At 40.8% G+C, this 26,504-nt stretch overlaps 1 protein-coding gene across 4 annotated transcripts in view; it reads right to left on the reverse strand.

Annotated features, from left to right (window-relative positions):
• The window catches only part of FNIP1 (folliculin interacting protein 1), a 66,357-nt gene that overhangs the window by 17,454 nt on the left and 22,399 nt on the right, over positions 1-26,504 (reverse strand). For 3 of the 4 annotated variants that reach the window (XM_014891563.2, XM_088173745.1, XM_014891564.2), the window contains exons 2-11: positions 20,114-20,240; positions 11,594-11,737; positions 7,324-7,424; positions 6,998-7,072; positions 6,428-6,519; positions 3,848-3,931; positions 2,816-2,887; positions 1,820-1,955; positions 1,081-1,282; positions 613-698 (exon numbers count right to left, since the gene is read on the reverse strand). In XM_014891563.2, coding sequence (XP_014747049.1) covers positions 613-698; positions 1,081-1,282; positions 1,820-1,955; positions 2,816-2,887; positions 3,848-3,931; positions 6,428-6,519; positions 6,998-7,072; positions 7,324-7,424; positions 11,594-11,737; positions 20,114-20,240 — 1,119 coding nt within the window. The remainder of the gene's footprint in view (positions 1-612; positions 699-1,080; positions 1,283-1,819; positions 1,956-2,815; positions 2,888-3,847; positions 3,932-6,427; positions 6,520-6,997; positions 7,073-7,323; positions 7,425-11,593; positions 11,738-20,113; positions 20,241-26,504) is intronic. The other variant, XM_014891565.2, reaches the window with a different exon arrangement.

Consider the following 26,504-nt stretch of genomic DNA (forward strand, 5'->3'; position numbering starts at 1 on the left):
AGATTAATCACTCCAAACAGACGGATTCCATCTTAACTCCCTCTCCATGATTTCAACTGTGGAAAGAAAATACAGCTTAAATGCCAGGGATGTGCTTATCTGTGTTACTTTGTATAGTAACCGTTGAACAGAGAGGCTCTGCAGGTACCAATTGCCAGAGATTAAAAGACAGCTCTCCCTCTCTCTAGCTGTTTTTCTGAAACATCTTTAGAGCACAGCTTAAACAAGGGTGAGCTTTGCTCACATATCAGGACAACGTACACTATTGAGGCGGATTTCCCTAGCAGGGCTTTGCAAGGCTTTTCCCCCCTCTCAACAGGCCACAAAAGACCATTTAAGAGGTCACTGGGAATTTCCTTACACCCTAAAGCACAGAAAACCTTAAACATCTGTGTCCCATTCACACAGGACTGATGGACACACACACTTGGAAAAAACCAAAAACTCAGATGCATTAGAATGGCTTGGTATCACCAGTCCTTTTCTGTACTAACTTTTGCAGAAGACTTTAGACATTTTAAATTCCTCATCCTGCACTAAGAAGACCCTTCTAAAACAGGCTCAAGTGCTTTTGAAGAAAGAGACAGAAAAGACAGGAGACATACAGCTCACCTGAACTCATTTAGGGCATCCACAATTCTATTATATGCTAAACTCCGCTGGCTGGCATCGGCTGATCTCCGACTCATTTTCATGGCCTTGAAAACAATCATTAAACAGGTAAGTAACACAGAGCTACAGAAGCACAGAAAATGGAAAACCAAGTCATGTGTTTGGCTTTATCTATCATTCAACTAGTCATGCAATTAATTTTTTTAAGTGATAAAGTGACAGTCCAAGTGTCAACTTTCTCATCTGGGGGAAGACAGGTGAGGCACATTTGCAGCTTCTGCCTCTTTTGTGCTTTTCACCATTCATGGCATAAAAGGTGTCAAAGTTTTAACAGCAGTGATGCAATTCCCACATCCAACATCAAGTTGATCCCACTTTCGTAACTAGCAACAGGAGTTAGAAATTAATCTGACAGGGCTGGGAGAACATACAGCAGTACAAGTGCAAGAAGCCAAAGCAACTGTTTACCTGTTCTATTGCACTCTTCAGTTTGTTCATGTGACTCTCAAAAAGAGGGAAGTGTGAAAAAAAGAACTCATTAAATTTGTTGTTTTCCTCTTCATCTCTTGAGAGTGAAAAAATAACCCCAATTGCTATCTTTTTCTTCCTAACAATTCCTGGGTTTGGACCAGAGCTGTCGTCTGACAAGTTGAAGCTTTCATCCATGGACCTTGTAGCATGAACAAAAGGGAAAGTTAATGTAATCCACCGCTTAAAGTTGTACCTTGGTTTCCTGTGTAATTCAATTCTTGAACATTTAACTTCTACAAACATCTTTTGCTTGCATTTGTTGTCAAATCATCATCTTTCATAACAACCCCTTTGTGATTTTTTACAAACAAGTATTATTTGATTCTGCAATCACAAAAGTCTGGAACCAGACTCAAAGTGTTTGTAGGATCAGAATATAGTATTCTAGTTCTCTCCCATTCCTGCCAAGAATTTGTGTTTTGATTACGATTTTAGGGCTTTTTATCCTCAAAAATACAGCCTACAGATTCACATGTTGCTGAAGTCTTTTCAGTTAGTGAAAAAACAATGAATGCCATGAGGAAAACAGAGACTTAAGAAAGATCAGCCTGACTTACACCTCTGTAAATATCCCATCAAAAGCATCAGCAAGAGCAGATGTATATATGCAAGAGCAGAATCAAGCTGACAACCGTGTATGGGCAGGCAGCAACCAGCATTTCAATCCCCAGCTCACCATCGAGGGAAGACCCCATTCTCCAAGCTGGTTGTCTGGCTGCGACGCCAACGCCGCTGGTAGCTGCTGGCACAGCTCTTGTTAAATGAGGAGCCCGGAGATGGAAACGGAGTGATGAGCAGACTGCTAAGAGATGCTGCAAGAAAAAGGAATAAAAATCTCCCCAGAAGAAAGAGCATTTAGAATATAACACCAGCAACTAAATGAAGTCTCTCAAGATATCCAGGTGTTGCTTCTCAAGTGCCTTCTCTTTTGTTTATCTATGTTTCTAATATAAAAATAACCAGTTTATAATTACATTAACAAGTCATACAAGCATGACAAGGGTGGGACAGTCCTGCTGATTTACATAATAAGCAATGCACAGGATGCACCTTGCTCAGCAACCTGTGTATCAGGAACTAAATTCCTTGTGGAAAGGAGTAATGTTGATCACACACTTTCACAGCCTTTAACAGTCTTGGGTTAATCCTAACCCAAGTGTCCAACATCCTGAATTTGGAGGGAGGAATGGGGTATTGTTGAGGTCAATTTGTGTTTTAACATTACCATCATAGGAACATAGAACCACAGAATTATTTGGGGTGGATGGGATCTGAAAGCTCATCTCATTCCATCCTCTACCATGGGCAGGGACATCTTTCACTAGACCAGGTTGTTCCAAGCCCCATCCAACCTGGCCTCCTGGATTTGGAAAGGACATGACAGCAAATATTGTTTAGAAATGCTGCAAGCTCATTTCAATATTTAATCTGCCTTGCTTATTTGCAGCTTTCTTTAATAAAAGGCACAGTTGTCAGGTTACTGTGAGGTGCCCAATATACACCCTCAACACCTGCACCATCTGGATGTGTACAGACAGGTGTCATTAATGTCACATAGAGCAAACCAGAACAATCCCATTTCAGCACTACTTGACGATGTGCAGAGATCTCATGACAAATATTACTGAATATTTTTGGAGTTTACATGGTTAACACATCGAACTGCCATTACCAGATCTTGCTATACCGCTGTCTCTGTCCTCATTCTGCTCCCTCCCAGGCATATCCATAGGGTTGCTATGAACTGTAAAACAAGGAATACCAATTAGCAGGGGAATGTACAGTTACTTTCTTGTTTGCAGATCTCCATGTAATTAATGAAACAAAAACATGCTCATTAATTCAGATCAACAGCTCTACACAAGGCCATCACCAAGAAAGGCTGCTTAGCTGAACAAACCAAAACACTTACCTGAGAAGCCTGTATGTGTTTTTCTCAAGTCAATACACCTATTTTAACTAAAACCAGGACCTTGTTTCTTTCCACAGATAATTTTCAATAAAATTTTACTGTACCAAGAGGATGTTGGTAACATTTGTAGTAATCAGTGTACTCACCAAAACTCCAAATAAACACACCTTCATTCCTATACCAGCTTTCTCAGGTATTATATATGTATTTTTAAAATAACTTTGAATGCTGTCTTGAAGAAATTGATACTTTTAAGTTGTGAGCAGTGCATTGGTTGTTCAACTAAGCTATAAGCTGTCCAGATTCACAGTCCATGTATAGAAAAAAATCAAAGGTATTACAGGCTCAGTAGTCTTCAAATGTGATATATTTTATAAATATATGTGTGAAATAAAGCTACTCAGCCATGGAAATAAGACCCAGCCACTAAAAGCAAGAAATGCCCATTTTGAATTAATCCAATTTAGCTCTAATCTTTACAGTTTGGTTGAAACCAATCCAGATCAAAATAGCTTGACATCATTGTGAAAAATTATCCTCATAAACATTAAGTCCATATTTAAATATTTAAGTTTCCAAAACAAAACAACACAGACAGTCCCAAAGAGGACTATTAAATGCCTGCTGCCCTCTGGGGATTTAAGGAATGTATCCAGAAAGGTAAGGGAGCAAACACCACTGTCCATTTTTTCTTTTTTTTAAATATGAGATCTTATTTGCAGGGCTAAACTACAAACCCACACCGTTTGTCACCCCAGCTAGACTAGCCCCACAGCACAGCACACAGCAAACCTGCAAAGAAAGAGGCGCTCCGGATGAGGCGGAGCGGACCTTGCTCTGAGAATGCCCGCCTGGGGCTGCAAAGCTGGGAAAGACCTACATGGCAAAACGTAAAATACACATCAGAGAATGAGGTTAGTAAAGCAGAACCGTCCATAGGGAGGGGTCAGGGCAGAGAGAAGGTTTGAGCCAACATAAATGCAGAGTAACATAGGCAGGAGAACAGCTCTGATGCTTTACCAGAATGCTGATGCAAGGATGAGCCTCACAGCTGGGCTATACAGTATTTATAGATTAAAATAATAGACCCGGCTTTCCACTGTCTCCTATACAAGGATGGGGTTTATCAAAAGGACTTCTTTTTTTTTTTTTTTAAGGTTGAAAAATGATTCATTTATGCAGGCTCAAAGCCTAACTTGACCATAAACAGGAGATTCATCACAGAGTATAATGTATTTTAACATCCATACTAGTGGGGTGGCTACGAACACTGCTTCTGAAGAGAAGGAGGAAGGGGGAGAAAGAAGGCAGGAATTAATCTTAATAGAACGAACAGAAAATTACAGGCTGAAGTAGTTCTGAGAACAGTCAGTATATAAGCTGAGTGAAATGATTACATAGAAAATAAATGTTAGCAGTCTCAGTAGCTCATTTTAAAAGTAATACTTTATTATAGATATACCAGGGAAACAGTGTATTTACTGTACACAGAGCCAGAAAAAGCACATAAGTTTTTTTAAAGAGTTAATTGCCAGTCTGTCTCCTAAATTTGAAGGCAATGCTCACTCAAGGTTTTCTGATTATACAAAACACGAAGGCTGCACTTCAAACCTCCCTTCCATTCTCTTAGGCCTCCATCCGTTAAAGGGAACTCACGACCAGGGCTGCTTTGTTTTTTGTTTAACCAGGACATCTGAAAAAAGCACCTTGTAAATAGTTCGCAGCCAAAACACACAGACCCTCCTCCTGTCACAGGTGAGTCAGGAGCAGTCTCTGCTGCAGAGCACAGTTGTTAGAAATGCTGTAGTTACAGATTAACTCCTCTCCCTACTTTACCCAGGGTTCCCTCTGTGCTCAAACGTGAACTGTAAACAAACACTATTGAAAACTTATGCAGCTCAATCAGAAAGAAAACTTCAGCATCCTCTTCTTGCTGGCAACCTTGTGCCTCTTGACACACACCCTTGCTCCGTGATGCCCACACCTCCTGCTCAGCTCTTGGGGCACTCTCCAGAGTCACCTCACAACTGGACACAGGTGAACAGGTGGCACTGGCTACACCTGAATCGCTCCATGCCCAAGAGCTGCAATAACAGAACTGGAACCTGCAGTTTAGATCACTCTAAAATACATCAAACTTCTGCCAGGCACAAGCCACAGCAAACCCTAACTGTAGATGAAGGTAATCTCTCTCTTAGATCAGCACCTCATTCACTGCAAAAATCACAACTGAAGTCTGAAAGGACTACTGAATATTAAGAAAAATGCCATCTTTTTAACTTTCCTGACTTCGTGAATTCAGGAAGGCTTTAATAGGTAATAGGTTCTTACAACTCTAATTGGTTTCCCTTACAAACGGACTACTGCAAATTATTTTAGTGAGGAATACAGCTCATGAGCTTGAGAAGCCTTTAAGCCCATGCTTGGTCACAGTCTTACCAAAGTCAATGTGAAGGAAAGCAGTAAACACCCCTAAGATCTAGGACCACATCAAAGTCAGAAACCCATTTAAGAGTAACACAGTCATCAAATGTACTCCCTACTTCCAACCCCATAAAGGCATATTTTACATACAGCAATATCCTGGAAAGCGATTGTGAAAATAAGCCCCTTATTCCACCTGCAACAGACATTTGCTTGGACAGTCAACAATCAAAATGAAGGGAAAGGGACGACATGTTGTAGAGCCATGGATCAGGCTGCTACACTAGACAACCAAGCCCTGAAATCCAGTCCTATCAGCCCAACTGTTCCCAAGAGGAAAAGCCAAGACCTTTGTTATCTAACATTCATGGAGCTTCCACCGACAGCTCTTCCAGGGAAGCTGAGAACTGAGGATGCCAGATGGTTTCTCAAGACTGCTTAGCTCCCACGGTCAGCCAGAGGAGAGAACACAAAGATATTCTGTTTAATCTGATCCAAAGTTGCAGCGCAGCTGTGCAAGGTTAACTGAGACTCGTACAGGACACAGGCCTACACATGCTCAGGTGGGCAGAGTACAGAGCAGAATGGGAATTATTAACGAAAATAAAACCGGGGAACTGAGCCAGGCAGAATCAATCCTGCCTGATCAGAGATACACTGTTTTGAGTTTCTACAGAACGTTATTTTCCAACATTTTCTGTATTTGAACTTAAGTATATATAAATATTTCTATTATGTATTTTATATACACATATGCAGCTGTGTATACTGAATGACTGCTAATTCCCTGCACAGTCCAATTAATTCTCCTCCAAGCTCCATCAGCATTAATTTTCTGTTACATTTTTAGCTTTTTAAAAATTGTATTCCATTTAAAATATTTACATATTCTAGAATCTGTGATTACCTAATTAAAGATATCAGCAAATAAAATCTGCTTGCAATTACCTATATTCCCAAGAAGTCCATTCATAATTGTACTGTGGTCAGGCTTTAATGTATTGCTGTCTTGATTAATGAACTCAAGACTGTCCTGCAACCTGTAACAAACATAAAACATACAACAAAACCAGTGATTTGCAGTTCAGTAGAATAGAGAGTTAGCTCATTATAGCAAAAATGGAAAAGATGAGGTAAGAACACAGGAAACACAAGAAAAAGATTTCATAACCTAAACCACATCCTTAGGTGACAGAAAACTAAACATAGAACCCTCTGAAGCCAGATATTTTGGTAACACCTTTTTCTTCATCTTGGACTGAATCCCCCAGGTTGCAGATAGATACTTTTGAACCTTACAATACCAAGCTTCACCACATCAGCATGGAAGGAATGGTTCATTCATTCCCCTAGAGCCAACTGAGGTGAAGACAACTATGAGTGAAAGGTGAAGACACTACTGACGGAATATAGCAAGGAGTTATTTTTTTAGAGAAAGAACCTGGAGGGTCCAAAGAAAGTCCTACGTGTTACATTCATCTTCTTCTGTGCAACAGCTACAAAGTATAGCGGACTCACGTGTTCAGACTGCCATAGATGCTGCTTCCAGTGCGAGCTGTGAACACCTTGCTGAGCATAAGCTGGGGAGGGGAGCTGGGAAACAGGAGGGAAGATGTCAGTCAGAAACAGTGCCAAGATAGGCTTTGCCTTCCATTTCAGAGCCCTCTAGATTTTATTGACCTTAACATGACATAAGAGCCTTTTATTTCAAAAATTACATCAGACTAACTTTAAAGCAACCACAGAAAACCCTTTTAGTCTGCAGTTGTGCCATACAATTAATTACTTATCAGCACTAAGGAGTGAGTCTTCTGAAAACACCAGCAGCAAAAAGTTAATCTTACCGGATCTGATGAATTTTCAACGTGGAGCCCTTGTAGCTCATGGCCACAGAGCCAAACATCATCTCTCCAAGCATGTTGGCATCTGAGGAGCAACGGGAACCCTGAAAAAAACAAACCCACCAACATTTGGTTTTAAGAATTTTAGAGGCACTACTACTAGGCAACATACAAGAGAGAAAATACTCCTTATTTAAAAGATAAATATGCAAAAATATCTTGCTGGAACACGTTGAACATGCTAAGTTGAACAGTTTAATCAAGATAATGCCAATAGAGAAAGTGATCTTCATACTGGCTCTGAGCTCAAAACCATGCAACAAACCAAAGGTGAGAGGAAGCAGATTCCAAAGGCACTGAGCCATGGGACTTTTAAGAATGTGTTAACACACCTTACTGAATTAAGCCTAAACCTTGTTCCTGCTTGACAAGAAGAATCACCACTCCTGTTCACTGGAGATGTTAGACTGCAATGGAGCCAAATTGGACCAATGTTTACTTGAGAAAGACTGATTCATAACTTATCCATGGATGATATTTTATATGGGATGAATCTCTCCCTGGTGCTTCTGTGATGGCACCAGGAAAGAGCTGCAGCATCATGATGCCAGGCTAAAGTGGTGCAATTCTTGCTTCCCTGGTGGCTGGAGCTTTTTGTAAGGCACACAGACTACATACCAAGGAGCAATGTCACTATTCTGCATCACAGGCTAGGACAAATTCTGCAAACAAAACCCTGAAATTAAAAAATTACTCAGGGCAATCAACTGGAGACAACTGCTCTGCTGACAGACTTCTTATATGTTTATTTTCAATGACTGTGATTACTGTCCCTTTGTATCACCTCTAGGCCAGCAGAGTATTAGTGCTGGGTCTCCATTTAAGCCTTGCCCATAATAATTTAAAATGTGGTGGACACTCACTAACAGAACTCAGCCAGATCTCAGGTGAGGAAGTTTGGCACTCTGCAAAAAGAGTAATGTGTTTCCTTCAAGGTGTGTGATAGCATGTATTTACTCCATTCCCTGGAGTAATCCTTCTAAAAGATCCCTTAAACCACTCACAGAAGCAACCCTCCTAGAAGATGCTCAGTGCATCTCCATATTCCTTATCCAAGCTCTGAACAACCAGTATACTGAATAACCATGTATTCTACAAAGGACTGAAATACAGAATGACAGAATGGTTTGGGTTGGAGGGGACATTGAAGCTCATCCAGTTCCACCCCCTGCCATAGGCAGGGCCACTTTCCACTAGATCAGGTTGCTTCAAGCCCAGTCCAACTTGGCCTTGAACATTTTAGGGGTAGGGCAACCACAGTTCCACTTCTCTGGGCAACCTGTACTAGTGCCAGACAGTGAGCCTGGAGCACAACAAAGGACAGGGTGTCCCCACCACAGACCCCCACTAGGAGCAAGAATAGCTTTGAACACCCCACTCAGTGTCTCTGCTCACACCAGCCCACAGAACAAGGGCAAGAACAACGAAATGCTCATCAGCCAAAAGGCAACACACACCGTTTCTCAATTTTTAGCTCTTTTCAAGCACTCTCAGTTAAGCTGATGATACTTTTTACAGCCATACTTTTAACTTCTGAAATCTATCCCTGCATGGAGAGGGGATGACTGAAAGCAGAAACCACAACTGTAAAAATGAGGGTACAACTCCAAGGTTTGTAAGTGTTCAGTGACAGGGCAAACCTGATCAATAGCTGGGCCTCAGTGAAATTTCCATCTCTGCCTCCCAGGACATCTCATTGCTCAGGTGGTCTGTAGGCAGTACTGAAAAACTAGAATTTAAAACCAGCCGGTATGACCAGCAGCTCCAAGGAAATCTCAGCATAGATGTTAATGACTCCAAGAAGCAACCAGTAAGGTTTGCCAGCATCACAAAATCTTGACTTAAGAACATAGCAAATTGCTACAGCCTCATGATACGATTGTTGTTTTTAAATCTGTTGCAGATCTCCAAATGAAGGACACAATTCTGATTAAATGTTAAGCCCTTGACGGTGGGTTTTGATTTCAACTTTCTGCTGTTGTGAAAATATAATTCTAAAACTCAGTAAGAATACTTTATCTATAAGTATTGATTTTCCTTGTCAGACAACCAAATTAAAGTGAAAATCAGCTACTTTCAAATTTAATTATAGGGGTATCCCTTTCCTCTAAAAGACAGACAAGTCCTGCTGAAGGCAAAGAGCACGGTAAGATGAGTTCATGGCCTGTTCAGGCTGGCATTTCATCTACACTTAATAATTTTGCCATGCATAACCAAAGACACATATTTAATGCATTTAGTATCGAAACACAGTTACAGCTCAACTCTTTGGGCCTTTAAATGCTGCAAAATGCAGGTCACTTAAGACCAAAGCAGAGTACAACCAAATGGGGAAAGGGGTTAAATATTACAAACTCAAAAGTAGCCAAGGAGCATATGGCAAAAAGGGCACAACCTGTGGCACTGACAGCCTGGATAAAAAACAACTCCTCAGGTCACAGTTTAGAGCTCCCATAAAAACTGATCATAAAATACGCATAAGTGTTTGTGATTGCACATTAGCATATTAGAGGTAGTAATATTTTCATGATTTGGAAATTGCATTTCTGAACGTATTTACAGCTTTTAATACTCCCCTTACTGTACATATTGTCCTGCCAATAACTAAGTATATCTGTAAATTAAAAATGCAATAAATAAATAAATGTTAAATACGGGACATAATTACAAATACAGAAGCCTGGAACAAAACCTCTGTATTTCATCTTGCAATTAAAGTTGCTCATATATAATCTAAGTGTATTTAAACAGGAAAACATAAAACAGCATTTTAAAAATCGCATAGTATTCTATTATTTGAATTTCCATGTTATAGCCTTATAAGAAAACAAAAAAGAGAACTTACAAATACTGCAAATCCAATAAGTAACCTCTGAGGTTACAGACACAGTAGTGAGAAAATAGGAAATGCCATGCTGAGCGAAGTCTGGACAAACTTAGTCTGGCCCTTCTGCATACCCGATACTAAATTTTATTGCACATTAAAGAATTCTTGTCTTTTTATCTCTCCGCTCATTTGCTGGGCAAGCCTAGAAGGAGTCTGATGAATACAGTAGATAGTTGACAATAAATATGCTGTGGAAGACCAACTTCAGCTGAAAGTGTGTGGCACAGTCACACAGCCACTGTGATTTCAGTTCAACTCAGTAAGATTCTGAGTGAGTGATACACTTGAGGAAATGGGGATTTCAAAGGGAAAACTTTCCACAGCTTTAAAATACATGCTCATGCCAAACACTGAAATTTATTTTTTTTTGTAACACTGAGCACTGTTTGTATAGAGCCTGCTCTGGGTAGTGGGGGGCATCGTTTTTCTTGGGCACACAGTGCACAAAGGAGGTTGCTTTGTGCTGGAAGGGAGCTGCTGACAGAAACATCTCTTCCTTTCGCAACAGCAGTTAAATGCCCTGCCAGTTAGAGAGGAATGAAAAACAAATCTTCAGCCACCTTACCCAAGCTGTGGAAAAGAGTGTGGTGAGAAAGAGAAAACAAGAATACAGAGGTTGCCAAATATAGCAGGAGTTAACATGACAGCAGGAAAGTCAGCACTGGAAGGTTCTTTATTTCTATCTATGGGAGATTAAGACATCAGTAGTATTGTACTCCAGAGCTAGCTGTGGAGATAGCAGCTTCCCTCAAACACACAATTACTTCATTACAAAGAGTGAAAAGGGCTTAGTTCTATTTTGGGGTGGCTTAATATAAAACACTTGTGATCCGTGAAAGGAGAGATGACAAAAATATATCTGTGTCAGATGACTCTAGCTACTTTCATGGCCAAAATCTCTTATATAAAGTGGAATTCAAATGCGCTGAATCCCTTCTAAAGCTGTTACACAGACTATCCCTACAGACAATATGTCTCTCTGTTATTTCCCTGGCATTTGACAATAAAATAAACTACTTCATCTACACCAAGATATTTGTGGCTAGTCTGATCACACCAAATGAGTGTTATCACCTGGATCAATTAATGGAACACGTGCCCTGGAGAAATCGCTGCCATTCAAGACACATCCCAAGAGAACCAGCTGGTTGGTTTTAGACTTGATAATACCCAAAGCTACAGTGTTAAACATTCCTGAGTCATAATCAGGGTCTTGGACTGAAAACTGCTCTCCACCACCAGCCTCTCATTTCAAGTATTTTAAAACAGTCGTACTTCACCTGCTGTTAGCATTTGACATGCGTTATTTTAAAGAAAGCAATTCACCTGGTATTTTGGGCATTGTTCTTTTGGATCAGAGAATGAGGAGGATGAATTGATTGAGCTATCCAAGGAAGAAGAGCTGTCTCCTCCAGGCTTTAGTTGGCAGCATTTTCCAAAAACTCTCACCTGAGCATCACTGCAGAGTTTCTGAAATAAAGACAACATAAGTGACACACTAAGACCCATGACCTGAAATCACTGTTAGCATCATTGTACTTACCTGTTTAAGTAAGATATTTAACAGCTGAAAGGCTCATGCCCCAGGAAACAGGTAATAGAACATATACCCATATCTCTTGGAGCCTGGCTGTCCAAAGGAAAGCTGAGCTCTTTTACTTCCAATTAGCCACGAGCCAGCAGATCACTCCAACTCCATCTTCCTAAGTAGACTTTTTTAGATCCAGGATTAGGAGAGAGGATGGTACCAAAGCGCTTAAAGGAAGGATGGCAATGTCCACCTTACTCCCTGTGCCTACTGGAGTGGAGATAACACAGGAGTGTAAGCAGCACAGAGGAAGGAGCAGCTCAGCATTAATTATCAAGTAAGAATAACATAGAATTCAGGAGATTCATGTTACAAGGGCAAGTGGAGAGAAAAGATCCTGTTTTACACAGATCTCTCCCTAGCTGTGTCTAAGCCCCCTAGTCTTTCTCAGGAGTGGCACAGAGGTGACACATTCCTTAGGTTTTCTGTATGAGAGAACTGTGAGGCTGAAAATGGACAAAGCTGAGAAACACAGTGTTACAGAGAAGCCAGAGAAGTTTCACAAAATTATGGAGAACCAATCCAAAGGGTAAATTCTGATAGAAATTCAGACAGAAAGCACAGCAGAGAAGAGAGTTTAGAGGGCCCAGATGGAGCTGGAACTGATGTACAGGATGGGCAGGATCTGTGTCCACTCTGCACAGAGAATTGTCGATCACTGGCATGGGAGATGCTTCATTATGTTTTATTCACTATTTAAAAAAAATTGTGATTCCCCTTGAGAATCCCAGCATCCCAAGCAGAATCAGCACCCACCAAGCTAATGCAGTTTACATCAACATCAGCATTGCCAACCCGCTTCACCTCAAGATCACAACATAATTTTCACACACTCGTTACACTTCAGTACATCCATGTAAGGTTGGCGTTGTTTACATCTGCAGGTGGGCCACACTAGGAGACAGAAATAGTCTACACTGCTCAAAATTCCACACTAACTCTGCCCCAAGACTTCCTTAATTACCATTTCCTACGCAATCACCACACCAGTAGGAGCAAGCTGGAAGCAAACCTTGCTGAAAGCAAGGTTTAAGGGACAGGTGGGAACACAGAAGTGCTGTTTTATGTCACAGCTTCATCTCTGAACTCACATCTCCCTGTCACAAGCTTCCTTTTCATCCAAAAACATGACCATGTCTCAATCTTTAAGGGAAAGGCATAAAGAAAAGGGTGAAATAGTCAAGGTACACATTGGTAACTCCGTGACTGCTCAATAATCAGCAATAGCTGTTCATAAAGATGACTGGCCTTACTGGTGTGGAGGGATGGGAGTCCCATGCCTCTGTCCAGGTTACTTTTTTAAGGACGGGTGACTTAAATTTGGCCCTAACTGGGCGTGAGGTTTAGCAAAGCAGCAGAAAATGGCCAGGATTATAAAATCCCATGTGACAGCCTTCACTGCTGTTCCCTTAGAGAGTTGCTGCCACAGAAAGCCTCAAGGAAAAATGTGCAGAGAAATTAGTAATTCCGTGGCAGAGGGGAGGGAAGTATTTACTTTCCCCCAGCCCTGTGCTTTCCTGACACACAGCAGTGTCCTCTCCTTTCAACATAGTGGAGAGCTTGTTGAAATCTTGCAATATGTAGATTCGCTAATGGCTACTGAGGATTTGTGGCAGTGCACAATGGCTGGAACATGCAAATGATCATCATATGACTTTAGCAGGGGCTCATGAGCTAGAATTGCATTTTATCTCTGACACAAAAAACAATGTCCTAGGCTAGGCAAGCATCATGTGATAAAACCACATACAATCCACAGGGTTACAGTAGCTTTTGCAGGCAAACCACATTTCAGCTTGCATTTTCCATCAGATGTTGAAAGTTCCTTCTAAAATGTTACAATTATAACTACGCTTCCTTGAGACTGTAGAAATGTATTTACTGACTTTACAAGAGAAAATAAAATTCTGTGCATTAAAAAGAATAGGCTGAGTGAGCAAATTAATTACTTTTACATGATTTCTTCTCATTATCACTGCATTTTTCTGCACAGCAGCTTTTCCCAGATCCGCTGGGCTGTCGGGTAACTTGAAGTAATAGTTACCTAATTTAAATAGCAAACCAGGAAAATGGCTGTTTGTGTAGTTTAATGAACCAAAACTCGTGCAAGGAGTCTTTAAATGAGGTCAGAATGTTTCAGCTCCCATTTTTCAGAACCTTGTGAACAGTAAATCCCTTCTAAAATGCAGATCACTGATGAATTTTGATGTTTGCTCTTTCACAAACTTAGCATGTGTATGATGAACTTGTTGGACAAAGAGATCAAGTATTTGCAGTGACCCTTTCCTCTGCAATTTCTGACTCCAAATGTCAATGAAATTTTAGATGCTACAAATCTCAAGATATTATGGATCAAAGCTGTGGGATTACTTGCATTCTCACATTATAGTCCAAAAATATTCAAGTCAGGTTTCCAAAAATAAAAAGTAACCTAATTATTTAAGAACTGTACAAGGAAACGTTTCAAAGCTGTGAATTTTCTTCCCAATTAGACACAGTTGTGTCAAATCTGATCCTTCGGCAGGGTGATGCTGGAGTGCTCTGAAATGCCTGTTTTTGCTGGAGAGCAGAACATCTGTTGTAAGGATGCCATGGGCAGCTCTGCTCCTGGCTGCCACACTGCCCTCCCTGCTGGGGTCACACTTTGTTCTTTCCTTGCCAGCTCACTGAAGATACCACCCAGCTCCAAAGACTTCTGGCAGTCCCAGTTCTGACATTAGAGATCATCATTTGCTGCAAGTCTTGGAGATCTATCAGGTAGTTCTGAAGAAATCTTAGAGTAAATTGTCTTTACAGGGTACAGGGTACAAAGCAGTTTTCTTCCTCAGTTCCTCTTCAGGAGTCTCTTTTCTTAACAGCTGTCAGCAAAGACTTTTAATTCTTTGACACAAAGTCTCTATTCTTCTCAGCAAGTGGGAAAAACATGTCCAGTGCTGTGAATAGGAAGAGGAATTTCTGCTGGGCAGGTTGTGCTTTGGGGATAACAAGAAAGTTGAAAGGAGCCTGGTGTGTTGAACTAAATCAGACTGTGTGTAGGTGTGTTAGGGCTGTGAGTGAGTGACAGAAGGGAAGAGAAATGTCATCGTATGCTTTTCTCTTTTTTACCTGTCTGCAACAGCAGCTGCTCAAATACCAGCGTGGTGGCAGTGATAGAGAAATCTTTATTTCCAAAGTTGCTACTCTTCAAGAGCTCTGTTCCTCATTTTCAAAACAGGCTTTCCAGAAAGAAGAAAATTCAAAACAGATAAATTAACTCTTTTGCTGCATTAATATGAGAATCTGCAATTAAATGTATGTATCCACATAAGACATGGGAGTAATCAGAATAGGCCCTCATTCCTCCCATTCAAGTGCTCATGTAAAAATCTAGGTCTGTTTCTTAAAATGCAGCTGCAAGTGCTGCAATCTCCCTTTATTTCTAGAGTTGTCAAGTTCCTTTATTAATCAGATATCAGTGAAAGAAGTCAAGACAACCCTGTGCTCCTCTACTCCACTAGTATTTTTCCATGTCCGTTCAGAGAGGATAAGCAGAGCTAAGAAGGTGGGACTTGATTTCTGTGCTTACAGTCTTATCCATCTGTTCTGCTTTGCTCATTGGAAGCCTGTCCTGAGAGCCAGACAGTGTCCAGAGTCTCCATTTCATATAACTCACCTAAAAGCAAAAGACTCACTATCCAATTACTAATCCCTCAAAGCAATTTGCTGTTCAATATTTATCCAGTGCTGAAGTATATTCGAACAATTGGCTAATCCTGGCTTGTTTCAAATAGCATGCCATTTCTCTGCTTTGGGATAAATATGACATTCAGAGTAAAAGAAATTGCTGCTGAAGGAGATCAAGTATCATACGACTTTTTAGTGAAATTATTCAAAGATAAAGACAGCTAGTGGAAGAAGTGAACTTTCCATTGTCCAAATTGAAGCTCACTATTGCACATCTACATCTCAAATTCTGCATCCCAGGTCTCTTTTTCATTTCTTCAGAAAACCAAAACAAATGCTATTTCTGAAAGCCTTCTTCTGCCTCTGGGTCCTGGCAACAAGTCACTGCTCTTCCCTGATTCCTTGTCTTTCCTCCTTTCCTATCACATGCTCAAACTCTGTATCTCTGCTCAGCACAGTGCAGTATGGGTCCTTTCTATTTTTCCTCCCTTCTCTTCCTCATGGTCCCTTGAGACCCCTCCTTCTTCTCTGTACTTCACACCTTCCTCTAGGCTGATCTTTAAACTTAGGAAATCTTTTAACTCTTACATGTCCCATCAGCACCTCTCTCCAGCCAGATCGCAAATGTTAACCGCTGTCTTGTCATAAATCCCCACTGGACAAAACAGAAAGGAAAATGAGCATTAAAATGAGACAGTTAATCCCTGTCTCTGAACTCACTTTGCCTGTTCCAAGGGAAGCCATGATCCAACGTTCCCCTTTTCAGCTTCTATTTTACTTCACTCCCCACTCCTCCCTTGTGGCACCATTCCTGTGGCATCCTTATCCCAGTCAATTACCAGCCCTTGAGTTGAACTCCTCCTACTTGAGCTAGCCTTTGCACACTGGCAGTTATGGGGACATAATTCCTTCGCCACAGAGTAAACACAAGGCAGCCTTAGAATGAGCTGAGTGTAGATGCAGTGTCAAGGTTGGGAAGTCAAGCACAGGAAAAAGGCAGAGCGGAGGCTCTCTGCCCAGCACTGGTTGGGCCACCTGGCTGCTGCAGCTTAAGGAAGAAAAGGAGCTGCTTGTTGAGCTTATCTGAAATTCAAAGTAGGCCTGGTACCACAGCTTTTTGAAGAACACACAGCTCCTGGCTTGGGAACTTGGTATAGCCCACAGCACAGGGAGGAGAACAGGACTGGTGGCACCCAGAAGCAGAAAGCAGGAGAGGAAGTGTCAGAGCAAAAGGAGCAGATGAGCACTGGAGTCTAACAGCAAGAAATCGATCATAGGCTGTAACACTATCACCTGAACATCAAGTAACAGTCTCTATAGAAATGGCATGCTTAATGCCTATGAGGAACGAGAGGACTCTCTAGAGGAGACAGTGGCTCAAACCCACAAGCTTGCCCATAGAAGTTCTTTGATACTGAAAAATCCAAGGGATGTGGATGCTTGGGTGGGGACAGAGGCAGTACAGTAAAGGCATCAGTAATGCCTCTTCCCCATACCACACATTGTCCTAGTACATTCAATGTGCAAATGCCTGTTCTAATGCATTTGCTCATGACTTAGTGCCACAGGGCTGGAAGGGGCAGCCACTCTCTTTCTGGGATACCCTGGCAGAACTCACACACACAATTTTCTGATGCTCGGGAGACAGCAGCCTTTCCCCTCTGCTTCCAGAGCCCAGCTGATCAACAGCCCATCCTCTGGAAAGCTGGAGAAGGACCTCTCCTGCTTAGCACTAAAAAAGGTATAGGACTCACAAAGGGGATCTCTCTGCTTCCCACATGCAAAGTTCCCACAGCTGCCTGAGACAGATCTCCACCTGGCACAGCATTGGGCCAACATTCCCAGTGTTGGAAATAGCTGCCAGCCCTCTATCACTAGACTGCTGCTCAGCTTCCCTCACCAAGTTTAACTCTAGCAAGACTGGGGGAATCATGACTTCTCCTGGGCAATTAAAATATTGTAATGGCCACGCTGCAAACTCTTCACTGTCTTCAGTGTCCCGCTGTGCAAAACCCTCCCCAAATTCTTGTTTACTTAATATTTACCTTTACTCAAGACATGAAGAGGCTGATTTAATATCCAATGAAAACACAAGGTCCTTATTTGTGTTATAGGCACATTTCCCTCACAGGTAAGATGAACCTAGTAATACTTTACTAATGAAAATCCAGCTTAGTGTGAGCACAAACTCAGCAGTTTTCACTGATCAAAAAGATAGAGCTTACTGTTTTATTTCTTGAAACACCTGTGTCTGCAAAATTTTTCTCTGATACTCCTTAAATTTTATGACCAGACCTTCCCTTAAAAAATTCAAATGCCTGAGCCATGTTCAGCCTCGGTCACCACACCCAACTTTTGATATATGTAGGGATTATATATATAAAACAGACCAAAATACATCTCACCTTGCTGCAGGCATACAACTATTAAATTGTATTTGCTTTCGTGTCTCATAAACAACAGAAAATGGGAACTGAAGGGCACAGCACCATAAAGCAAAGTGAAACCCTCTCAATTCTCTGTTAGGCTGATTTGACTTGAACCAGAACACTCTGGCCACTGTCAGACACTCTTGCAGTTATCTCCCCGGTTATTTGTAGATCCAGAGGTATAAGTCACGTTAGGAAATGGGGGGTGAGGGGGAAGAGATGCAGAAAGCCTTGCTTTTTGTGGGGTGCTGAACAGATATTCTTTCAAAAGGGAGTGTGCCCGGCCCACACATGGCTGGCTGCAAAAGGGCAAGAGTGCCTTGGAATGTGCTTAGAGCCAAGATCTGGCAGGGTGTCTTTGATAACGAAAATCATGATAAAAAGCGAGAGATATGAACAATGGAGTTCCTTGAAAATGGCCAGTACATCCTGCTAACAACACAAGCCCATACTGAGCTCACATCAAGCCAAGCTGAAGGCTCTCCTGCATGTTTTTCCCCACAAACTTTTGTTTTATGAGAAAAGTTTTGCCTGACAAGACATTATCTGAATGCTGCAAAAAGCAGGTACATAGCAAGCAAATGTTTCAATATATCCTCTTTCAAAGAATCCTGATAGAATGAAAAATAAATGTACCAAGTTTCTAGAAATGAATTCTAGGTATTTCAAACGCCCTGGAAACAGTTTTCCTTCACTAGTCTCATGTGGAGAAGGATGACTACAGCTGTTTCCTTCCCCCTTAGCAAAGAAAAAGGAAAGATTAATACAGAACCATATCAGCTCCATTATCAGCCATTATCCTGTTGCTGTTGAGATGCAACAGTCAATGAGCTTTCTGAAGCTCAACTTGCAAACAGTGAAGTTTGCAAGTTTAGTGTGCAAGTACACATCTACCTTAAAGACATTTCAGACTTTCAAGAAATTAATTTAAATCTGGCAAGAGGATTTATAGTGTAAGTTATTTTTATTAATGAAGTAATAGTGATAAGCACAGCCAGCAATTCATACCAATAAACCATTTCTAAAGATCTCCTGTCTAAAAACCTGTTTTCCTGGCAAGGAATAACAGGAACTAACAGAACCATTCTAACAAGTTTAAATTAAAAAGAAAGATGCATTTTTTTTAACATTTGTGAAACTTGCTTTATTTCACAAATTCTCTATGAAAACTAGGAAATTGGGATCTTGATTCATGACTATAAAAACACTGGAATAAGCCATGGAGAAGCCTGGAAGTTTGTGCCTGATAAGACAGATGCCAGAGGTTTGGATACTGGACATAGCACTTCAGACCAGGGTTAAGAGCATCAGACTGGAAACAGGCTGGAAGAGTTTGGAAAGCTGGATGAAAAATACTCAACATGAAAGCCAAACCTTGGGGGCAATGTGTTATTTTGTGTACTCCTACTTACAGAAGGATCTCCGTAAATCTTATAAGGTAAAAGTTGCTGGAATCAATAATTTCAATTCACACCATGCTTTCTGCTTGCAGAGCTTAAAATGCTTTGTGAATGTTTTTAGAAATGGTGAAAAGGAACTTCAAAGAGAAATAAGTTGTCCAGCCTCACACCACCACTTTCAGTAGAACTGCGGCCAGAAACTAATATTCTGTCCAGAGCCCTTAGAAGGAAGTATCCTCATCTGACCGCATCTGTTACAGTTTCAATTAACAGACCACCATGTAAATCATGCCAAAAGGAAAAACGGAGTTTTCAAGTAACTTTGTGTGAAAAAACTGTCAGCAAAGCATACAAACAACAATTGGCAAAAGTTAAGCAAACAAGACACAGGAGGACATGGGGCTGGGGGGACTTCTGATTGCGAATCCAGACCCCATCGTGGCACAAAATCAGATCAATAAATCCCAGTTCATGGCTTGTTTCAATCCCCAGCATTGCTTGCTGCAGCCCCAGGAAGGAATCCTTCTCACCGAAAGAGCAGAAAGTAGATAAATCCCAGAATAAAGAGATCACCATAGTATTTAAAGCTGGTAAGAGTAAAATCACTGAAGCCTGAATAATTTGCAATTTAACAGGCATTTAAATATAGCCCTGCATATAACCAACGTTTAAATGTCAATGTGAATAACACAGAACATACACAATGTATCAATTTGGCCATTTGAAAACATACAACTATAAACATGTTAATTAGCAAAATACTCACCGACACCGAAACATCCTCTATTTTTCTTTTAGCACTGGAATCAAATAAGACATTCCTTCCTCTTCTTTCACAGTCCTGATACACGATCAGTCGGATCTGGCTTGGGTCAAACTCCGGTAAAGGCCAGCTTTAATTAAAAAAAGAAAAGAGCAGAAGGATCACTTACCACTGCTCCTTCTACATTATCTGTATATACAACTTGATTAAAATATAGTCAAGCAAATTCAATGCCATTTCATCAAACCCTTTGATCCTGTAGCCAGAACTACACCCTTTGTTTTCTTTCTTCTACATGTGCCAAATTACACTGTTGTAAACTGCACCAATCCTCTACAACTGCACAAAATGATGTGTGCAGCATCAATAGATCTTGTTTCCTGTCTTGTGATATGTTTTCTTCAAGTTCCAACTATCTAAAATCAACGTCATAGAACTTAGCTTTTGTGTTTAAAGACACAAAAATCCTCCAAGATGAATAATCACAGGGTGGTTTGGAAGAACCACCCTGTTCTCTCCACATAAGCCACTGTGACTCAAGGACATGGTGAGCAAACCACACAGAGCAGTCCTAACACACCTATTCCCAAACCGGCTTCCATGAGAAGGAGCTTTCCTGAACCCTCAGAACCTTCCCTAGTGCTACTACTCCAGAGGAGGTCTCAAAGGGAGAACTTGCAGGGATCAGGCTTGGAAACCATTCCATAATCTTCCCTTTAAGGGTGCTTTGTAGTCACCATCTTAAATTTCTATTTTTAAAAGCCAGTCATCACTTTAAAGTCCAGCAAGCATTGTAATCCATTGGCTTGGGAATCCATTTTCACTGACACCATCTCAATTCTTGGAAGACAGGAAACAAGTTATCTGTTGAAGTTATCCGTGAAACCACCAGGAATCATCTTTCAGCTAGTTTACAAGCCATTTCCTAGATCAAGTGAAATTCTGTCTTCCTTATTCTTGGCTTTTATGCAAGCAGTGTTAGCATGAACCTCAAGAAGACAGAACCAAAGCACAAAGGACAGAGATTTCCAATTTGCAAGAGGCTGTACATGTATTTCAGCAAGGTCACGCATAACATGGGTAAAACCTTGCATGTTAGACTCCAAGACAACAGTAAAGTTTCCTCTCCTCTAACCCAAAGGGTTTCCTGCTCTGCACCCACGCTTTATGTGACCAACAAGTCTTCCAACGGCAAAAAATCCATTCGATCACCAAAGTCATCATCACCTGTCAGAAGTTTTTAAGGCTGCTCAGTATGGGTACACAAATTTTACAGCTAGTGTAGTCCCAAGGAGGTGAAACTAAGCACCAAGACATACAGTTACACACTGTCCTGAGATGGAATCTATTTTATAATCTGCCCATCCCCACCATTTAGCAACAAGAGAGAAAAATGGAAGCTGCAGAGAAGATGGTGTGCAACAAATGTGCAAATCAACTTATTACAAGAAAGAAAACCTTGAGCAATTTGAGCTGAAATAACTTCATGTCTAGATCTGGGGGCAAAGAGTCACGCACCTTCTCATTTGGCCACCTAAAGCCAAGTGTTACCTGCAGCATGAAATGCTCACACAAAGTGCTGACACCAAACTGAGCAAATTCTGTACCAAAACCCAAGCACAGTGACAAACTCAGAGCCAAGCTTACACTTATTGGAGGCTCTCCTAATTAACACTATCTTGCATTTCAGAAAATGTAAGAAAACAAAATCCCTAGTTTGACACATGCCTGGGGTGTTACCAACCAAGACGCACAAAAGGCACTAGGGCTGGGGATTGTAGCTGGTCAGAGTATGACTTTGGCTAGAAGTGAGGAGGATCACTGGATAAACTAGCTTCTTGGAGGAATAGCCTCCATATATTAAAGTGAAATCAGTGGAAGTCCAGAAATCCAGCCAGGACACTGTGATTCCTATAAAGAAACTGTGTGACAGTAACAATGAATTGCTTGCCAAAAGGGTGGTATTGCTTGCTCCACCCTTGCAACACGTTTGAATTTCCTTCACACTCACACAAAAGCATGTCTTCCATTACCTAGTACTTTCGATATTTGACTTTGAAAATACTGGCAAAGAAAGCAATAGCTGTTCCAGATCTTAGGAAAATCTACTTATAAAAAGCTCCAAGAGCAGATTACACACTAAGAAGAGAGAAAGCTAAATATAAAACTCTTGCTGTATTCAGAAACATATTCGATGAAGGTAACAAGAGCTTGTTTACTTCTCAGCTTCTTCACATGATATTTTAACTATCTCTAGACAAGCACTTAGTAGCTATTATCCATAATAATTCGTGATAATTCCAAAGAAGCGCTATCTGTTACATAATAGCATCCTTAAGCATATTTCAGCCTTGCAAAAACATTCCCTGGCAATAGCAGGCCACTTTCCAAACTAGAAGAGCCTTTCAGAGAGCTGGGGGAAAGTTCATTCCGACAGACAGTAAACAGAAGGCAGCCTGGCACCTCCAACTAACTCACCCCCACCAGCAAGGGGGAAGCAGGACACAGAGCTTTGCTTTTGTTGTTAGCAGATTTAAAATACTGTTAAGCTTGATATTTGAATAGATTATCCCCAGAAACATAAAATTCCTTATGCAAGAGGCATTCTCAAAACAAATAAAACAGGGCAGCACTCCAGTGCTCCTCTTCAGGCAGATGAAAACTGACCTAGATCTTCTGAATATAATTAGTCCTGTTTATAAACAGAAACTAACTTTGACATTTAACTGATGTTTTCTTGAGATTCCTACAGGAAAACCAGGAGACATAGAATCAAATGTTCTAGCAATGTTAATGAAAGGTGAGTCTCCATTTCCCACACTGCTCTGGAAATGACAGTTTCCTAATGAGGACTTTTTTCCTGCATGACCTATCTGCCACTCTTTGATCTTTCCTTGAAACTGATTAGATCTAAAAAAAAACCCCAAAATTAACCTGGAAAAAAAAAACCAAAAAGAACCACATTAAAATCACCACCAAGAAAACTGCAAATACCTTTCACCAGTAGAAGTCTTTGTGACTTTGCCACTCAGTGCTGTGAGTTCGGCATGGAGCAAGAGAAAAACTGGTGAAAAACGAATTCCTTTTGAGCAGGACACTGCTCCTGTGGAAATCTCCACTGCACAAGTAGGCATTCCTCTAGAATGAGATGTTCAAAAATACCTATATGGAGTAAAAATCCATTGATGTGTAAATGCTGTATGGGATGTTTCAGGAAGAAAACCTAAGTCTCGCACCATGACAGGCTGGTTGAGGTTGGAAGGGTCACCTGGAGGGCATCTGATCCAATGCCCCTGCACAGACACTCATGCAAGTACAGAGTGCAAAAGAAAAGGAATCATTTGGGAGAAAAAGGGAAAATTCCATAGGATTAATGATGGAATTATCAGAAACTAGCAACAATGAGATCAAGATCTGAAAAATGGTATTTTAATGCATATTCACACTTAAGCCCTACTGTTGTTCAGCTCTTCCCTTTTTTCGTCCTTTTTGCTTTTCTGCCTTTTTTACCTTCATTCACCAGGAATATAACTCATAGCTTACACTTACAAATACATCCCATGCTTCCTGACACCTCTACTACAGAGCTTCATAGCAATCCAGAACTCCAGCTGCTCTCTGAGGATGAATTTTCTCATGTTCCTGGAGTTTATTACCACTATCAACATTTCTCAGCAAGAACTGAATGGCTGTAAATTGGTATTATTTCACTCTGTGCAAGTTTTAATAGATGACACAACAGACACAGAAATCTTTCATCACCACTCCAACAATTAAAATACAGGATTTCCCCCTGTAATTGAATCCCAGTAGATTCCTTCCTCCTCATTCTCACCTAGAACATGAACACTTCTTCATTACATTAAAGGTTTAACTTAGTATTATCTTCCCTCCTGGCTGAGACTTTACTTTTAAAACTGTTTATATTAACACAGCTTAGATAATATCTGGTTACTCTTTAACAAAACCAGATACTTTAGAAATCTAGAAATTTAGAAAGCAAAGCAACTGAAGCAAAATGAAGAATATATTAAGCAGGTAGGAACTGGAAAATAATTTTCTAAAAATTAAGATTGCTCAAAACTAGAATAGGACTAAAGATATAAAAAGTAAGTTGAAACTATCTATCAAACTATTGTTTTCCTACATCATGTTACCCACAGTTATAAAAATTGCCTGGTGATGAATCACTTGGAACTATTTTTAAATGCATTTACGCAAATGATACTTATAGTTTATGCCAGCTTATCTGTTCTGCATGGTTTTCATGTTAGCACCTTTTTAAAGGGTGACAGGAACAGCCCGGCAGAGCAGATGGGCCCACCTTGCCCCATGCTTCCCTCGTAGGCTCTAGTGGAAGGAAACATCTTCCTTCACTCCTGGTAGATAAGCATCAGAACAGAGGCACAGGGATTCCAGAACTTATCTCCAGTGCCTGCAGATGATCGTCCAGGTATTATTCTTGTGGCAGGGGTGCTTAGACCCAGCCAACTTCTACACAAGGCTTTTAGAGAGGCTGCATCTGTCATGAAGAGCTAACATCCGAAATACGAGACTGTTCCACTGAGTGCACTGGGATTTCAGATTATCTCCACATTCCGTGGAGATGTACATCCACATCAAAGCACACTCACCTGTACCTATACAGCCCAATATATAGGATCATGCAGTTGCTTTACTACAGGGAATGGTGATCAAGTCCAGAAGGAAAATGGTCCTTGCCTAGTCCAACCATCCTATCATACTCCTCTCAGCCCTGAGATGCCTTTTCCGACCAGGAATTCCCTTCTCCTGCCCAAACACCTCTGAAGATTTCTATGATCTGTTAATAGATTCTTTTTTCTTTTGGCATTGAGAAGATACAACAAAAGTTGAGTATATAGGATTAATGGGGAGGGTCTTGTACATACTTTAATACCTTCTTACTGCACTTCAGTAATTTACTTATTATTTGACCATTATTGCACAAAACAGCTGCACAGACCATTCTGAAAGATCACAACTAATTTGGAATGAAATGAAAACAGAACTGTAATGTGTGTTAATGATGCTTGCATTTTGGGAAGGCCATCATCTCTTAGAGGCATGGGCAGGTTATTTATTTCTTTAACAGTATTTATTTCTTTAACACAAAATAATTTTCTCAGGATTCACAGACAAGGATGATCCAGGCTGTGTGGCTGATATGCAAAGCTGGCATTTTAAGAGAGAGATTCTGTTTAAGTGCTGGTGACATAACACAACCATAAGACTGCAAGGAGGAAGAAAGTTCCCTAAAGTAGAGAAACCACGGAGCCTTACGCTTAGAAAAAATTTTACAAGATATTTGTCTTTACAAGAGCTGAGGTCACGTCAGGGCTATGTGACTGTGGTGGTGAGCACTTGCTGATTCTGCACATAAAACCAGCATCTGTGCCTTGGCCAGGGCAGGGAGGGAGCCTGCAAGGGCAGATTGCAAAGGAGCTCACCCAGAGCCCCGAGTGACTCTGCCTTCTGCCATGGTGACCTCAGCTGGGGTTTCACAGAAGTCACAGGACCTAGGTTCTGAGTAGCATGGAAGAATAGACAGATGGTGGATCATCTCAGTGACAACCACCCTTGACTGCTTGCAGCAGTGACATGTTTCAGTTTTATCCCACGGAAATAATGTTTCTTTAAAATCCAAAAAACCAAAAAAATCCAAGCCCCTTGCTTTTCAAGTGTTGGAAGAGGGTGACATGTCCACAGTCATGCACTGCAGCATTGTGGAGGTCAGCTCCCTACTCCATGTCTAAACCGGTCTCATTATTCACCAGCTCAGCAATCCTCACCTGGAATAGATGCACTTCTAGAGCTCCAGGAAACTTTGCTATACTGTGCTGCTTATCCTAAGTACATATTGTACACGAGGAACAAAGCGTGTCAGCCAGGTATTACACAGGTATAACAAAGCTGGACCTCAATTTCAACCAGCTACAAAGCTCCTTAGCTCTGTCCAATTCTTTGTCTGTATATGAACCTGACATTATTTTGTTTTCATTTTTTTCTCCCTTCTAATGAGAGCCACTTGACTCTTATTAAGATACCTATTTTATACTCTAAAGTCCAATACATGAACCAGATGTTTTTCCACAAGCAAAAAGACAACATTGACAGGCTAGGTGCAGCTTAGCCAACACAGTAATCATAATCTGGAGTGTTATACTGAAAATAAATTGGTGGGAATGTTTTGTTAAGGCTGTGTAGTACATTGAATAACTTTACAATTCACACACCTTGCAGAATTTACAATCACTATTAATAATTTCATAAAATATTTTTGGGACTACTCCACTTATGTAATTTCAAAAAGTACCTGTTCAGGTTTTAGCTGATTTAGGTACATGTATGCATGCAAATATTTGCACATACACAC

Source organism: Sturnus vulgaris, chromosome 15, assembly GCF_052056855.1.
Source record: "Sturnus vulgaris isolate bStuVul1 chromosome 15, bStuVul1.hap1, whole genome shotgun sequence".
NCBI lineage: Eukaryota > Metazoa > Chordata > Aves > Passeriformes > Sturnidae > Sturnus > Sturnus vulgaris.